At 38.4% G+C, this 18,497-nt stretch overlaps 1 protein-coding gene across 1 annotated transcript; it reads right to left on the bottom strand.

Annotated features, from left to right (window-relative positions):
• Positions 1-548: 548 nt before the first annotated feature.
• On the bottom strand, positions 549-18,497 carry PECR (peroxisomal trans-2-enoyl-CoA reductase). The gene is made up of 8 exons (XM_032692712.1): positions 18,367-18,497; positions 15,417-15,550; positions 8,531-8,696; positions 7,799-7,880; positions 5,505-5,601; positions 3,198-3,308; positions 2,503-2,614; positions 549-2,380 (listed from the first exon to the last, which is right to left on the bottom strand). Exons 1-8 carry the CDS (start codon positions 18,479-18,481, stop codon positions 2,292-2,294), a joined length of 906 nt encoding a protein of 301 aa, XP_032548603.1. The 5' UTR covers positions 18,482-18,497; the 3' UTR covers positions 549-2,291.

The raw sequence follows: 18,497 nt of genomic DNA, 5'->3' as shown, positions 1-18,497 counted from the left end.
TACTATCCTAATATCTAACAAACTGTGATAAGCAGTTTAGCATTGTACACAGTAGGAGGAATGTTAGTAGTATTACTGGGGGGAAAAAAAAGAAAAAGAAAAAAGTGGAAAACACTCATGCTTCCCCTTCTCCTTCCGAGGATGCATTTTCTGTATTCTTACACCAGATCATTTTGAGTATATTCTCCTACTGTACTGAGCTGCAGCACTTTATGGCTCCACAAATGCTGGCTGTTTCAACTTCCTGCTAGGGAAAAAGCACACATAGCCTCTTCTAAAGCACCAGCTTTCATCTTTGTAGTACATCCATTGCTTTGCTGAAAGTTGAAGAAGGAGAGGTCAAATAAAAGGTCCTTTTATTCATCCCAGGCAGAAAGGTTTGTTATAGTTCTTACTTGTGAAGGAGTTTATTAATTGCAGAGTGAACCCATCTCCCACACAGGTGAATGCCCACCTTTCTAATATTCCATTTCCTGAGAAGAATGATGCATTTCACCATCACTACATATAAAAGTCCCCTCTTTATGAATATTCACACTCCAGCATAGTTAAAGAGGAAATTTGCAAGATTAAAAATTTATTATTTCCAAGTTTATACTCAAATTCTATAGTGAACAGTTCTGGGATATAATAAAAAGTAATTTAGTTTTAGCAATTCACTTCCATCTCATATCAAATTCACAGTCCATAGAAACTCACATTCAAACAAAGAGGAAGTAAATTCCACAAGTCTGAAGCACACACATTCACATTTAACCTTCTCTTCCAGAAAGATGTTAAGAATGTAGAAATAATGTCTTAATAAACTAAATAATTTCATTCACTGCAATGGGCTAGACTTCTAGAGTTAGTCACCTAACAGGTGCATTTTCTTCCAGGAATTCTCTTCCTGTGTACCCTAAACTAATATTTGCAATAATCAAAATATATCTTTTCACAAGAGGTTTGAAAAAAGCTGACTTTATCTCTGAACAAGTGTCTCACAACTGCATAAATGACCATCCAGTTATCAAGGAAACAGGATACACCTGAAAGAGCACATATTTAGGCTCAAACCTCTCTTCCCACCCAAAAATGGAATTCAGATTTTCCTGAAAAGCAATCTACATGTACCTATGTAAGAACCCACTTTTTACTGAAAAACATAAAGGTCAAACACCTTTGTAGAGTACAAGTAACTGGCAGACTCTTACATTTAGTCCAAAATGAAGTACAAAAAGTTCACTTCTATAACAGCAACTTGATTCCACAATTTTCAGTTGTTACAGCAAACACAGTCATTACTTATTTATACTTTCACTAGAGATGGCAGACATGGGAACATTTGCCTTAAAGTGAATAAGAAAAACTACAAACATAGCCTTTTCAAGTCATACATTGCAAGATTTCTGGTTCTTAAATGGCATCTCTGCATTATTCACAAATATCACATCTATTTTAAAGACACTAATGAACAAAGTTCTGTTAACATTGTAAGACAACACAGTATGGATAAAGTATTTTAACTGGTAAAAAAAGGATTACAGATCTCTCCTTTACTAGTAGAGCACACTGCAGAGAGCACTGCATTACACACCACAGATTTTACTTCAAGATTTTTGCATGTTGAATTGTTGAATCTCTACTGCTTTCCATCCAACTTTAACTGTATGTTGAAGTTTAAATTTATCTGATTATTCTATTATCAAATTTAAGTAGCAGTCAGCTCTATTATGCGATTGTATTTGCAAGCAATTCAAAACATTCCCAATAAAATATGCCAATTTATTTTGAAACATTAATAACAGTATTCCACTTTATTTTTAATTATTTTCAGATAAATACTCACTGTACTTGGTCTTTAAAACCATTGTTGAGCACTCAGTGTGTGGCTGAACAGAAATAGTGTAGAGATAAGTTACCTCAATGGTTACTGATGCAACTAATAACAAGAGATTTAAATTACCTTCTCCCTAAACTGAAGGATTCCAAACCATTCCCTCTCGGCTCCCTTCACTTCAAAATAAGTATTCTTTTTATTCTGGCTGGGATTCTTCATTACTTAATGCCTATGCAAATGGACAACTTGTCTTTTATACCTCCCCTTCTCAAAAGACTGAATGGAAAGTGTTTCCAGAGAAGATATTTACTGTGTACAGTCTTTCAAGTTTTAAATATAAACTAATGAAAATCAAGGCACTCAATGTAGTTACATATGGGAAATTAAATTATTAATGAGAATTATAAACTCAAATCACAAAGTGAGATTATCATCAAGTGTGCAACTGGGAATAAGGTGAAATCTCCTCCTTTTACAGCTTTGGCTTGAATTCGCCGGAAAGAAGCTTTTTCAGCATTTCAGAATTTTTTCCTTCTGGTAGTGCAGGCCATCTGTCATGATCTGAGGAAAACAAATAAAAGAACATATTTAGTTGGTTGAGAAACTAGGCATTTTACTTTTGTGTCCCCCCATTGCCCAACTTCAGTCACTTGAAGGGCATTATTTTGTAACCCATTTCTTACCGGGTATTTCTAGGGTATGGCTGTATAAACTTTGGCCACCATCCACAACCATGGTTATCCCAGTTATGAAAGAAGCAGCTGGAGATAGTAGGAAACACACTGCAGGAGAGATCTGTCAGAAGAATGACAATTTTAATCTTTCTTAGACCGCTGGGAACTGTTTATGTCAAAGAGGCTTGTAAAAACTTTTACAGGTAAGACATAGTAACATTTTCCACTCAGCAAAAACTGTAAAAATCTTAAAACCATCCTCCTAGTGATAACCATCAAGCACTTATCAGAGGAAAACCAATAAACTTTAAGCATCAAATGCTTAAAAATCAAACAAAAATGTGGACCAATCTATCAAATAAGCACATTCTTGGTAGAAGAGAGCTAAGTACTTTTAAGATACAATTTTTTTCACCTTAATATTTGTTCTTTCATTCCTTCCTCCTGGAAGTCAACTTCTTCAGGAACTAATGTCTACCATGAAACACTTCAGCTGTAAGAGGCAGCTGAATTAAATTTTCGTATATCAGTGACTACTGGTTAAGTCTCCCACTTGGCACAACTACACATTACTATAAGCTTTTTTTCTTTTAAAATATTCCATCACAGTGCAGAATTAAGTCTTTTTGTTCTCCATATAATAAAATGGCTTCTAAATAGAGACACAGAAGTAGAAATATCACAAATGTTCTGAAATACATTACCTCCTCAGGAACCGCCGACCTCTTGGCAGGAACCTTTGGTATGCTCTTTAACCACATCATTACACCTTGCTCTCCATAGTTTGCAACAGCAGTTTCTGAAAATACCAGTCCCTATTTCAAAACATCATAGTGAAAATTAAGTTCTCTTGCATATGTTTAAATGGATCATTCTAAAATAGTGAAGTTGTCATCACTGATTTCCTGTGGGATTAAACTACTCAAAGAGCAGTTGAATGCAAGTTTTTAAATGTAATGGAATAGTATAATTTATACAAGAAGGTAATTTGGCTGCCAGCCACTTCTCTATTCAAGCGCAATACTTCTGATTATTCCAGTTCTCCACTGTCACTTCAATAACTAAAAAATGGAGTATAAAGAAATTCAGAGGCTGCTTTGAAATTACAAGCATTTCATGTTAACTTACAGCAGGAAACTACAAAGCCCAAAGAACAAGTTCTCCAGTGTCTTGTCATTTGTAAGAACACGAGATGGATTTATTGCAAATTATGGAAGCAGACAGATTTCAGTCAGAATTCCAACTCTCCCCACTTAGCTGCTGTAGAAACAGAAAAAGGTGACTGTGTTTGCTCTGATGATTATTCAGTCCAGTTTAGTCTTGAGAGGGAAGATGAAGGCTACAGCAATGGGAACACAGGGTTACAGCCATTGGTCAGGACAGAATCTTTGGGATTGAAGTTTAAATCAAATAAAATCTGAATTCATCCACAAAGCACATAGTAAGATTTCTAAGACATCTGTATAATGCATGTGAAACTATTTTTTCCAGAATACAGGTTTCCCTCTCTCTGTATCCATTCCGTACAGGTTACTCTGCTCCTCTAAAGTAGTAACAGTTTTATATTGTTACCACAAAGCTGGTGCGTCCACAAAGGTGACAGAAGTATTACTGTAACTACAACATGGACTTCTGTTACCAGCATAGTAACAAAGCTAGCAAATACTTATGAAAGAGCCAAACCCCTGAAGTGTTTGCTTGTCAAAAACTTCTTTTGACATGTGCTATAATGTATAATCAGCATGATTCATTAGGTACTTAGCATGCCTGAAAAGTATATTCACATAATAATGCTGTCTTAATTACTTACTTCCCCAAGACTTGATAAATCAGAAAAAACAAATCAACAGGAAGTAGAAGCCAGTAGATGTTAATATTTAACAAGTCTCCAGATGAATTGGGTCTCACAAAGGCTACATAAAAGCCACTACCTGAATGATCATCATATATCTGCCATTAAGCATTCTCTGCTATGCCAAACAAAGTGAGCCAGATGTTTTAGGACAAGGGGCACAACAGGATATACAGACATTCTACAAAAATACTAACAAGACCTTCCTAGGGATCACTTAAACAAATATGACACCTCACTTATGACACTCACTCATGTGGGTAGGATAATTCCTGATTGTAGAAGTAGCTGCACAAAATTTACATTTCCTCTTTTGATTGTGAGAGAGTAAATGTGCAAAATAAATTGTGGTTAAGAGCAGATTACACAAATCACAACAGATCACACAATCTAAAAAGTTAAAGCTAGAGCTTCAATATAACCTCTGTATCTGCAGTACTATCCACTACAAAATATAGCTGCTCTTTCCATACTGCTGTTTTAAAAAACTGCTACCTGCTGCCTACTTCCTCAGAAATGTGGCAGGCATATTTTAGCTGACAGTGGTTTCCTGTCTGCATGAATTTGATAAGAAAAAAATCAGAACACACATTTTTACATATGATTTCTCTGAGAGAAGGTCCACTCCAAATACATTCTCTTTATGTCTAAAGCAAATCTAACTTAATATGTAGAACACAAAGTAAAAGGCACTGTGTTACACATTCAGAGATTTTTAAACTGACTTCATAAACACAGGTTGAAACCATCAGCACACCTGAACCTCAAACAGAAAAAGCTTCATGAACTCAGAAATAATGTATCCATCACCGAAACACAAAGCATTCAGTAATCTCATGTCAAGGCTTTGTAAAACAGGTGGCCAACTCATATCAGTATCATTTCATCAAGCTACAAAAAAAAACAACCAAGAGTGCCAAGTCAAAGCAGAAAGCAGAAGCAATTTTATCCCACATCCTCTGACTCATCATCCAGAAAGTAAAAAACACTCTCGAATGACCTGAAGAACGCAGATTATAAATAAATTATAAATTATTATAAATAAATAAATGCATAAACAATCCAAAATCAGTTACAGGTTATAGATTTTAAAATCCCTTTTGGCCTGAAAGCTTTAATTATGAACACATATGATTGCTAAGTTTAATCATATACTTACAGGAGCGACACTGTTGATTCTTACTCCACTGTGAGCCCATTCCAGTGCTAAAGTCTTGGTGAGGTTATCCACTGCAGCTCTTGCAGCTCCCGTGTGCCTATTGAGAGAAGAAAGCAAAGGAAGCATCTGTTCCCTCAGCTAGGAGTGCCCAATATTAATTCTACTGCAGTCTCACTGGGGTAGTCAGAGTAGCTTTCTGTGGCTGGACCAACACTCTGAGAGACAGAGATTCTCCAGTTTGTAAGTTTGACCATAGCTTCACTGATTAAACAAGCTATGCTATGATTTCCTGTCATTGCTGGAAAATATTTACAGTCTCTCCCCCAATGTGACATGAGGTCATCTACTCTACTGCAGAGAGAGGCTTATAAAATGTGAAACAAGGAGGTAAAGTTCAAACTATGTAAAACTACCTGTAGGCTGCAGAGGTAAAGCAAGACTTGGAAGGACAGTGACCTGAAAAATAGTTTAAATCTTCTGACAGACAGGATTAAAATCACTCACTATTCAAAAATTACTCTAGATGGATGGAGATAGAGACAACAAGTTCGAGTGAAGTCATACACCTTGCTGCTATAGTAAACTAGTCTGAAATGATTACAAGCTTGAACAAATGCAGACAAAAATACTGCAATAATGAATAGTAGACAGCTGGACTCATAGAAAACAAATAGAATTTGGATTCTTTAGCCTAGCAAAAAAGACTTAGAGGAGATAATGCAATAGCTTCTCAAATACAAGGGAAAGAATACAAAAAACTTGAGAAAAATGTAAGAAAACATAACTCATTTCTTTCTGATCTAAATGTATGAATAACCCACAAGCACACTATGAGCAAACTTGACAAGTTTTATGTTCAAAATTAATACTGATGGAAAACTGTATCAGGTGACTTTTTGCACAAGTGGTGGCTGGACTTGTAAAGGCAAATCTTTTTGAATAGTACATTTTTACAAAGAGTATCAATTCAGCAGGAATTTGACTTGTAAGTAGTTTTGTCTATCCACTTACATCTATGCACATTAGTTATTTAGGAAAACTTGTCCACTGTTATTCAGAATTAGCTTTTTCTCATGGTTCAACTCTCAAATGCAGGTTCAGCGTATTTGACAAGACAATTCAGCCAGATTTTACCACAGTGGAGAAACTCAAATAACTGTAGCTTCAGCACCACCCTGTGGATTTCAAAATTTATTCTGTACTGCCAAGAACAAGCTAGTGAGAAAATATTCTGCTGTTCCTTAAAACCTCTTAATTTTGAACACTTTCAATGCTGAACAAAAAGAGGTAATGCAACACTTCCTCAAAGTATATTTTTTGTATTTTCTTCAGTAGAAACTCAATTTCCAAGTTTAAAAAAAAAGAGGAAAAGGAAGTTTCAAAGAAGAAATTCAGACTTTTTTTTCAAGAAACGGTCAACATGCAGCACATTGACAACTTCCAAATTTCCTTTGAAAAGAAAATAACTGAAACAATTAATTTCCTGAGCATTACTACCTTTCAACAAATTGGAACTTTTGTGGTAGCAAGTTTCAAATCGGAAAACTCCTGCTCACCTACATTTTGAGGGTAAAGAAATTTGAATAAATATAGTACATGTACAAGTATGGATAGGACGCTCCATTTTCATGGCTGTAATCATTTGCATCAGCATAAAACAACTACAAACATGGCAATATGTTTGTAGCCATGAGCCTTCTCCTAGTCAAGAAAGGAGCAGAGCAAATAGAATTGATTCTATTTGCATCAGAAACCTTCTCCAAGAAAGATGTCTACAAAGTGGGAGTAAAAAGAAAAACAGGAAAGACAAGCATTATGTGAGCTGAAGGGCAAAGCCAAAACCTGATAACGTACTAGAAATGTTCCTCCTACTCCCCTACTCCTGGTCCAATTTCCATAACTCATTGCACCATCAAGACGTGTAAACTGAGCATAGAAGAGAAAAGCAACTGGTGCCAAGTTCTTGCAAAACCCTCCAGCAATTTGGAGAAAGAGCATTTCCATCCAACTAGTCCCACTAGCACACCATTTCCAATGAAAGCTTCACTGGAAAGTCTTGCTTCATAGCTTCTTACAAAACAGTTGAGAGAGATCAGAGATGCCATTTACTCCTGTAGTCCCTACTGAATTAACCCCACACATTCAGCCAAGTGATACTCTTGCTCTCTCTTGACCAAACTGCTATATTTCTATACTCTGCTGCTGCCCAGTGCACACCTTTCTGAAGTGTTTAAGAGCAACTAGTAATTCCAGGGGAAAAACATAGGAAAATGTAAAAAGAAAATATATATTACGACATTCCAGGAAACCCATTTCTCACGGCAGCAGTAATGTTGACAATGGCTCCTCCGTGTTCTTGCATCCAGGCATTGTACACTGTATGAAGGAGGAAGATAACCTATAAATATCAGAAGAAATGCATACACATGAACTTGCCAATTGGAAGCCAAATTTGGAGTCCTAACTGCAATCACATTACACATTTTCCCAAATCTGCTCTCTGTACCACACTCTTGCCCAGCCAGAAGTGAGATTATGGGACAACAGGTGTAGTACAGAAGCATTTGGTGGAAATCAAGATTTCATGTTTTTACATTTTATGTAATGTAAATGACTTTCATTTCTACATTCCAAATATTATCTGAGAATCACATGCCATACTTAAATTTAAGCTTAAATTTATATCCCTGAAGGAGAGAAGTATTTTCCTGTGTTACACACAGTACATACAGGCCCCAGAAGTTAAGTGGTTTTCCTATAGTCTTTTAAGGAGTATCCAAGACAACTGTCTCCCCAAACCTGGCCTTAACCAGAAGATCATACTTGCCTAAATGTATCTTTGTATATATGAACAAATGTTATGTACCATTTAATGCAAAGCTTTGGATGAGATTCATGAAAACAAATACCCACTGTCAGATAAGTGTGTGGAAAAAAGAAGGCAGGGAAATATTTCTTGTCTTCTGGTATTGCAGTAAAAAAAGAGAAGAAATAACCAAAAAAATATCTTAATGTTCAGACCTTACCTGCTTTGCAGCAATAGAAGGTCCCTGTTAGATTCGTCTCTATCACAGCATTCCAGCCTTTTGCACGGATGGCTTCAGAAGGACTTGCAAATTGGCCCCCTCCATTATTCACCAGGAAGTCAATCTTCCCATGCAGACTCAGTGTAGACTTCACCAAAGCTTCTACCTGAAATAATATTTGTTAGTGTGGTATGCTGATTAAGCCCTGTACCCAATTTCATTCTCAGTATTTTCTCTCTCATATCCTCTTCACAGAACAAGAGGAGGTCTGGCCTTCAAAGAGGCTGTAAGATTCTTATGACAGGTGTGGTCAGCCAAGAAGGACTGGGCTGTGTCCATGTTTATTTAGGAAATCTTGCTGGTATAATGCAGGTGTTACACAAAATACCAGCACCGAAAGAAGAAGGGGATTTATGCTGCTGACAGTTTGTATAGCCAAACACACACAGAAGCCTGCTACATAAGTCCTACTAAGAATCCTCTGACATTTTTCAAAAGGGTGGGGGTGTTCACATCACATGTTGGAAGAGCTCCATATAGTGTAACTACTGCTTTTTTACTTGGCCAGTATACCTGAGCATTTTAAATAGAAAATCTGCATCATCTTGTGGAGTTTTAACATCCTTACCTTAATGTTTTGTACATTCACTAAAACTATGACATAAGAGTTGGCAACAGCCAATCTTCTTACACAAACAAAGAAGGTTAGTTACCCTACAAAACATGAACTCGAAAAAATGCTGGAAATACAAGTTGTCTTCTTTAGCAAAAATATTATTACAAGATAGTAATAAGAACTCCATAGCAACTAAGAAATAATTTAACCTTTATCTCAAGAAATAGGAAATGGGACAACATGACTGTTTCCTGCTTACATCATCAATCATAACTAGATACCATGCATCAGTTTTTCCTACTCAAGCATACATGAAATTACTACCATCTGTGGTTAAATAAAACACAGACCAAAACACCACCAGAAAAATAAACAGTTGCAGTGATGCTGCTGCTCAAACAGATTGGACTAGGGGAAGGATATCAATCAGCCTTTCTCAGCATATAGTTAACAGTAGAAAACGTCAGAAAAAAAAGAGTAAGCAACGCGTGATCGGTATCTCACCATGTCAGCAACTCAGTCTCATAAATAGCTTCCTTATATCTTTTGTTGCTAACAGTTTGGGATTGATTTAACAGGATAGTATGGATCCTGTAAGGATGCACCTCTCTGAAGAAAAAAATGTAAACAAACACAGAGTGATTGAAGCCTGGCTGAAAAACTAATGCCTGCTGAGAAAGAAGGCCTCAAGAAAATAATTTTGATACTTAAACCACCATCTTTAAATTCTGAATGTCATCTTATTCCTAATATTGGTCACTGCACCTTGAGGTGCACTTCTGAGGGGAAAAAACCATAGAAAACCAAAACATCTGTGACAGCTGTGATACACTGGATTATTATACTAATTACAGGCTCAGACCAACTGAAGTGTGTGTTTGGGGGGAAGGGATTGTTTGAATTTCATGAAGGTGAAATGATGCCCTGCTCCATACCCCATGCTTGTTGAACCATATTCTCAGGGGGAAAAAAAATAAATAAAAAACAACAACAAACACGTATCAGTTCTGTTTCTGAAAACCAGAAGTGGCCAGCAGGGTCTCCAGTGACAGCTCAGGTGGCTCCAACTGTAGCAATTTTCACAATGTCTTCTGTGCTGCAGAGGAAGCATCGTTGCCGTGCTTCTCCCAGTCACCACCCAGTAAACATAGTGATAGCAGCCACCAGCAAAGAGAGGAGGAGGGTCTGGTAGAACACATTTAAATCACAGCAGGAACTCAAGAAGATTCTTTTCTAATCCTATAATTTCAAAATCCACTTAGAAAAGTTACTAAAGACTCTCTTTGTAAGCAAAGCAAAGCCTCATGAGGTACAGCTACTAGCGTAGGACATTCCTCTGAAAAAGACTGAAAACAGCAAAATCAGGCATTTCTGACAAAACCAGAAGACTGGAGGTCTTCAATAAGGGACATTTGTGTGTGACTGCAACTCAAAAGTATTATGCAGTAGCACACTCTCACAGATAACTGAGATGACAGTACTTGGACAAACGTCCACAAGCATTCACAGGTCACCCTGAACTTAAGTAAAACTCACAGGCAAACAGCCCACTACAGAGTGTTAGAGATTTGCTATTTGGGAACTAGAACTAGTAGGCATTCTGGCACAGTGGTAACAGGCATTTTTACTTCATGTTATTGCTGTGTTATTTAAAAGTACAACAAGAATCTCTTACCCACAACTCCTCACCAAGCCACAGTCTTCCACTAGAGGCTTCACACAGACAGGCACTAAGTATTTATAAACCAACTGAGCCTATGCTAAGCTACAGCTTTATTGGAAAAGAAAAGCTACTAGTGAACTCAGACACAAAGTATGTGCTAAGTAGTACTGTTTGGAGTCTGTCTGAAGGACTCCTGTTTGTCAGATGTCCAAGTGACAGGTTTTACCCTCAGGGTCTGGTCCAGCAGCAGGTGCTGTTGCTGGAGCTGGAGTGTAAAAATTCTGTGCACAGAATTCTGAATTGTTGACTTCAAGAACAGCAGTGGCCTACCAGAAGTACAAAGTTTTATCTTCCACTTACCTAGACATGTCTTCTACTTATCTAGGTGCCAGTTAAAGAAATGTTTGTCCACAGCATATAGCAACAAGGGTAAAAAGTTCCTCATGTCTTGCCCCATCAATAGATTTGTTGTACCTCAACATTTAAGACCCACAAATACTTGCTTCCCCTTCCTAACACATACAGAGGTAAATAGAAAGCTCTTTTCATAATGGAAAAGGGATGGGGTCTCTCTCCTCTGCTCTGGCCACCATTACATTGAGGCTGTGAAACTGATTAATTATGTCCTTGGATTTTGGACAAAGAGCTTGGTTGCAAAAGACACACACACAGCAGAGCTGTCTGGTTTGCCTCTCAGCAAGAGTAAACTGACCTGCTCTCAACACATTATGTGGGCAGTGCTAGCAAATATGCAAACAATTAAAATCACTTCAGCTTAATAATCATTAAGAAGCAATATCTATCACTATATATATTCCAGACAACAGGATAAGAGAGGTGCACAACCACTCCTCCAGGATAAGGCCCTACAATGACAGAATATAGAAGCCTCAGATCCTCTTACTGGCACCCCAGAACCCTCTACTCTTCCATTTTAAAAAATAAAAACGGGGTTTTATCCTTTACAGAACACTCAATGGAAAACTAGTAAAAAGCAGCAGCAAACTCATGACAAAAATAAGCTTGACAGGTTATCCAGTGGTTGAAAATCCTCCATCAAGCAGGATTATTTCCTGACATTAAATGAAAAGTAAGATTTGCTAGAAAGCAAGAGGGCTTCTGAGGATGAAGATTTAGAGACTTAAAAATGTGAATTAATTAAGCTATTCCCACGATATCTGCCATCAAGCTTCTGCAGCGATTAATTCACTGTACCTTCTTTGACTTTTCCTAAGCCACAAAGAGCTCTAACAAACATATTGCACTATATGATGAGTGATGAATCTTCTAATGCTTGAATTTCACAGATTCAAACTAGAGGCATGAGCTGTGTCATCTTCAGAGTAGGTCAGTTACTTTAAGATAAAAAAATAAAGGTAAAAAAATAATAAGCTGGCAATTTGAAAGTACCTTCATCTTTCTTAAATTTCCTTTATTCAAAGTCCCTCCTTCCAGTTTCCCTGGTTATAGAATGAAAACCAGGACAGAATTCATAGAGGCCTTTAGAAAAATGCAGAACTGATGGAGAAGGAGGGATGAAAAAAAAAAATGGCATGCTAGAGTAAGAACAGATGGCTTGTTCCTACAGGTGATCACGGTGGCTTCCTTAATAAGAAAGATTTACTCTTAGAAAGACTTTGGTGAGATGTCAGAGAGAAGGATATACTAAATGAACTATGGAGTTCTTCAGGAAGCTTCCCGGGCTTTGTAGCTTGTGATGGATCAGTTCTGATGTCTAAGAGGGCTTGAACTCCTATGTTTTTTTTTTTCCCTTGTTGAAACATTTATAATGTTTTTCTTCTGCACAAGTTCTTTGGTACCTGGTATAAGAGCTGAGAAAGAGGACGCAAAGACTCCCATGGAATACTTGCAGAGGCTGTTCTCTCTACCCAACAATGCGTTTCCATGATTTCTGAAGTAAATGCTCTTCACTCATACTAAGCTGAAAGCAGACAATGAGTTGTAAAGCTATTAATGTGTAGCATACAGAGCCAACACATTTGTACAGGTCTTGTTGCTTTTGTGAGAGAACCCAAAATTATATATGCCCTCTCATCCCATCTTCCACTATTAAGAGGAAGCTCTTCCTGTATTTGTGAAAATACTGAAGTGAGTTATATCACTGTGTTGCCTCTACTTAAGATTAATCTCCGAGGCTAGAAAATCCTCCACTACATCTTTTATTGATCCCTGTTTTTAAGCCTCCAAGTCCCAGGCACAAAATTTTAGGTTAAGAATGGAGTAGGTTTTGAAAGTGGATGTACAATGCTCTTTGAATCAAAGTAATGTCCAAAGGTACTTTTCCTCTAGTTTCCACAAGGCAATCAAGTGCAAATTAGAAAGCAGTATTCACCATTGCTGCTCTTAGCAAATATAATAAATAAGCAATAGTAAGCAGAGGGTTGTGGAAAACTTGCCACACTCAGTGTTGACAGTTTTCAGCAGTGTAAGTTAATGACTGTTAATTTGAGCTTATCTAGTTTCAACTTACAAACCGAAATACCTAAGTGTAAGGAAGTGCTATCCTCACTACAAATGGAAAAGCTGAAAACATGATCCACATATTTCTGGTCCAACAGTAACTTTAGAAATTAAATAACAAGTGGCTGGGATTTAGCAATCTTTGAGAATTTCAAGCACTGAAGAACTAAAGGAGAACAGAGCCAGAAAACCAAGAGCTAAAGAACAAAAATCGCAGGATGTCTCTAACCAGTAAAAAAAAATCTGGTCTTGGAAATGGGCATCTGGAATGGATAAATATTTGTTTAACAGGTACACAAGTTCTTATGTTAACATACAACAGAAATTGCATTCCTTACTGAAATCTTCAGCAAAGGGCTTATGAAATTTTCATGATGATTTTTTTCTGAAAAGGACTTGAACAGAAGCAGTTGAAGAACTGAAGTGAGTCGACCTATAAAACTGGATCAATGACTGATAAATTGAAGACTGGTGCTTAATCTGCCTTATTCCTCTGAACACTTTCTTCAATAGATACAGACCTGAAAAGACAATGGTTAAAGAGAACTTCCACTGGCAGGCGACACCCAATAGAAGCTTCACCAATATCATATGAAAAGTTCTAAGAAAATTCTGGTGTGTCTCTAAATGAACAGAGCTTAAAACTAAACTGGAAAGAGGACAATTCTATGATAAAACTGCAGGGTAATAGCAAAGACAAAAGTTTCTTCAAGTATCAGCATGGCTACCTGTAAGACAGAATAATGTCTAAACGCTTTACACAGCACTATGAAGAAGGCTTTAAAAGCACCTTCAAAAATTTTCAAAGCCCCTTAAGCCTGTTTTGTCAAATAGGTATTTAGCCACACTTACACAGGAAACAAAAAAGGAATGGCAGTTTAGTGGAGACTACCTCATTTTACCATCCAAGCTCTGTACCCTCTCACTGGGCACTACAGTTCCCACTAAATCATTTTTAAACTGATACAGAAATAAGACTCACATGCAGATGATTATTAAGCCCACCAGAGTACCTTCTGCAAGAAAGAGACATGAAAAAAGGCTTAAGCCATTTTTATCTCTTTACCTCTTTTTTTTTCTGTAGCTTTAATCATGTAAGTTGCCCTCTGACATCTGTCATAACCTATTATGTTGCACTGCTGATGCTAGTAAATACAAACCTAAAATTCACTGCTAGGTGACGTGACATACTGCACAGCCCCGGGGTTCATCTCCTTCAGAAGAGAAAGTCTGAGTATATCACTATAAATATTTTATGGTATGCACTGTTCCAGCAGAGAATAATTTTATTTTTTATTTGGTTTATGGTTACATATTAGGTTATTTCCAGAATCTTCATAGCTGCTGAATGTCATTAATATGTAAGTTACTTAACAGAGACCTTGAGAGGTTAAGAAAAATGTAGCAATCAGTGGTTACTGGAAAATTTTCTAGCTGTCTTCAGTAAGTTAAAAATCCAACCTGAAGGTGGACTTCTAAATATTTAATTACACAGATAAAAAATTAGGAGGTGCATGCAGACTTCTGAAAAACCTGGATTAAGGACTTTGGCTCTTGATCTTTCATTTTTTGAAATAAGAAGAAAAAGGGAAAAAAAATTAACTGGGATAGTAATAAAGCTTGCAATGAGGCTCACCTCAAACTGTAACCAAAATTTAAACATGGCTAAAATATTATAAATCTGTGGGGGGTTTTTTTGGCTTTAATACAAGCTAAACTGAAAATGCATGGCACTTGTATCAAGTCACAAGCACTGTGATCCCATGTCTTCTTGTTGGAAGGAACTATTCTGAGGTCTCCATCTTCACAAGTTTACACCCCCTCACTTCTGTCACAGAAATGTGACAAACAATCACACTAAGTGGGCTCTGGCTCGGCTATAGAACATGCCAGTTTCAAGGCCTGCTTCTCCCAGAAATTTCTGAAATATGTAAGCCTGGTCAGAAAAACACTTGCAATTACAAATGCTTTCTTGCTCAGGTGGCTAATAAATGTCTTCCCTCGGAAAGCACATACTCTGATCTAAGCTATTTTTGAGGGGGCAGAGAGCTTTGGAGATGTGAGAATTTATATACACAATATGCTTTTGACATGTTAAGCCCCAGAACAAAATCACGAGTCTTTACCTCTTCTTCCTTGCGGATATTGCACTGTATGGGAGTCACTTTGGCAGGACTCACGGAAGAAAACTTGTAATTTAGTTCTTCTGCAGCAGCTTTTAATCGATCAAATTTTCGAGAGGCAATAACAACACTGCAACCTGGAGAGACAAAATGAAACATCCTTCAGCTAATGGAATTATGTGATTTTTTTAATACTGTCATGGAGATACTTTGAGGAATGTGCCATTATTAGTCACTGACTAGAAGATATAGTGTTGAAATTCTTGCAAGAGAGAGAAATGACTGATGTCAGGTGCTTCTTAGCAACGAGATCCCTCCGTGCCAGGAAAAGAGCAATCAAAAAAAAAAAAGTCCACAAGGTTCCCTCTCCTTCCTGCAGAGGGGAAGATAGCCTGTGAGTTGCAGAGTCAGCAAAGCAGCTTTCAGACATCACTTTTGCTGCCTCTGCTCACAGCTGCCTCATTTATCAATTAAGTGATTTAAAGATGTTTCAGCAGGTCTTGATTACAAAAAAATGCTTGCTTCTGAAACCACAAAAATAATCTTACTCTGTGACTGGCTGTAATTTTGACTAGTAGTGAGCAAATGTAATGCCCTGTTTTTTAACCCTACAGAGACTGAAGGAAAGGATAATAGCCTCATGAGATTAATCCCTATCTGCAGACTACAGACAGCAGGAAGAGGCTTTCCTGTGGCACTGCAGAATCCCAGCTGCAGAAAGGAGAGGGAAAATAGGCAGAAGCTCAAGTATTCTGGTTTTTTTCAGCATTTAGAGGCAGAAGGAATCATTCTACAGAGAAAAAAAATGCTAATGCCAAATTAAAGGCAAGCACTGACACTACAATCAGCCTAGAGTCTTCTGTCATACCAGTGGACTCAGGACAGCTTTAAGGCTTCAGCAATTGCTACTACATAGACTAAACCAAAGCACACCAAATTAATTCCTAGTGCAAATCAAGCAGGCATGCAATTTCATATAATGGATAAGCAAATTACTAGCTCCCACTGCTAAGCAGGCAAGGATGTCTTGCTCCCAGTCTGCTCTGCTGCTTCCATAATCTTAGCATCCCAGCAGAAGTCATCTCTTCCTCATACCAGGTCAACTGCTTATCTGCTTTAACATAAAACAATTCGACACATTCAATCTGTTGAAAAAAGAAAAAAGTTCACATCTTGCCAGGTGTAAGGTTGTTTTTCCCCTCCTCTGTTGCCAAGTGAAATTTGGCCTCTCATGTGATCAAACACCAGAATCAACTCAAAATAACTAGTGGGAGGAAGAAGCAGCAAGCTGTTCATTTGACTCAGGCTGTCTTGTGAAAATATACATAAAACAAAACAAAGAACAAAGTTCTTAAATTAAGAACTCCGATCACTTGAACAACCACCTGATTAATGCAGAGTCCATAAAATGGCACACACAATTACCAATTAATACAAATACTGAACCAGAGTAGCTCAGTTATATTTATCAACTTAAGTGCTTACTAATATACACAATGATAGAGAATAAGGTCCAGTAAAAGAGTATATTTTTGCTAACCATGCTAACTGGGAGAGGAGGAGATTATAACTCATGAGGAACACTTGGAAACTACTGCACAAGCTGACACTACTTCACTTATTTTTCCTCATGACAGTCATAATGACTGGCATTATCTGTCATTGCTCCTACACCTATAGGAAGCAGCCCCCCATGTATACCTAAAGCAGAAGGTATACATGGAAAGAGCTCCTGATCTTCTTGTCAGTAGTAACCTGCAAATCTACAGGTAAGGAAGGTTACTCAGTCAGACTTCAGTCATAGCTCCTTCTTAATATTCTCTCCAGTGATTTGTAGACATTTGCAGCCTTATTTTTATTTAGCCTGCTATGGACACACTTCTGTTATTTCTATTTTGCTTGAAAAAAATAATGACGATCAAATTAAACACAATTTTAAGGTAACTGGGTAACATCATCAACCAATAGTGTGCTGACGCTCAAAAAGAACCTCTTTTAGGGAGCATGTAAGGACACTCAAAGAGAAATGTTTAGTTCCCCAGTAATACAAAGGTAACAGAATTAATCCTCCTTTCAGCTCCACAGAACAAGAAAGCTGGGGGGACAAAGGCCAGGAGAGGCAGAGATGTCCCCCATCACAGCCTTAACAAAGAAAGCTGTTTACTATGCAGTGCAATGGTATAGTGCACATTCCAGCAGTGCAAACCACAGGCAGCGTGGCACCGAGACACATAATGTTGGTGGTGGTATTTTGAAGACAGTGAATCCAATCATGATAATAAACTATCTAAACCCAGTCTGGTGCCAATGATCCCTACCACTCATGCTGAAACCTGCAGGAAAGGTGTTGCAAGGAGGATATACGAGGCACCTCTACCTCTCCTGGCCTCATATCAGAGAGTCAGGAGACTGCCTTTCACCCCAGGTTTTACCACTTCTCTGTACTCAGCATGGAAAGAAAACCCATGCAGCGCACAACGAAGATGTTCTTCAACTTTAGGACATTCCTGTCACAGGCACTGGGAGAGAAGCGCCACGTCTCTAATGTTACTGTGTGGACAGCAGTTCAAAACGACTCTGCTCCGCGAGGCTCCGTTCAACAACCCGATAAATCCTCCAGTTAAGATGAAAACTCACTGAAGGGAGAGTCTGAGAAAAAGGGTCCGGGTTTAACACACCCTCACTGTGACCGCTGAGTTTAAAATCTTTTACGTGCCAGCGGGCCCAAAGGCACAGCCCCACACCAACCTCACCTTGTACCCCTCGCCTTCACCGCCCCTGTCACAACGTCCCACCCACACGCTCCTCGCAGCGCCGCCAGCCCCCAAAACGCACCGCAGCCCGCCGGGCACTCCCTGACCGTCCCTCAAACCTCATCCGACCCCCAACACCCTCCTCGCCCCACTGCCCCGCCGGGGCTCCCTGCAGAGCCCCCGCCCCTCCCCGCGCCCACCTAGCGCCAGCAGGTCGGCGGCGATGGCCTTGCCGATGCCAGTGCCGCCGCCGGTGACGATGGCGACCCGCCCGCGGAACAGCCCCGCCGCCAGCAGCCCTCGCCCCGCCGCCATCTTCCCCCTCCCTCCT

This window comes from Chiroxiphia lanceolata, chromosome 7, assembly GCF_009829145.1.
Source record: "Chiroxiphia lanceolata isolate bChiLan1 chromosome 7, bChiLan1.pri, whole genome shotgun sequence".
Lineage (NCBI taxonomy): Eukaryota > Metazoa > Chordata > Aves > Passeriformes > Pipridae > Chiroxiphia > Chiroxiphia lanceolata.
Note: the sequence above shows the minus strand (reverse complement) of the source record. Positions and strands in the feature narration are given on the sequence as shown.

Excerpts from the sequence above, each read along its gene's own strand:
- PECR (XM_032692712.1), bottom strand. The coding sequence starts at position 18,481 with ATGGCGGCGGGGCGAGGGCTGCTGGCGGCGGGGCTGTTCCGCGGGCGG. Across the intron at positions 7,881-8,530 it reads CTTCTATTGCTGCAAAGCAG|TGTACAATGCCTGGATGCAA; the intron begins GTAAGGTCTGAA and ends TCCTTCATACAG. Across the intron at positions 2,381-2,502 it reads CCATACCCTAGAAATACCCG|ATCATGACAGATGGCCTGCA; the intron begins GTAAGAAATGGG and ends TGTTTTCCTCAG.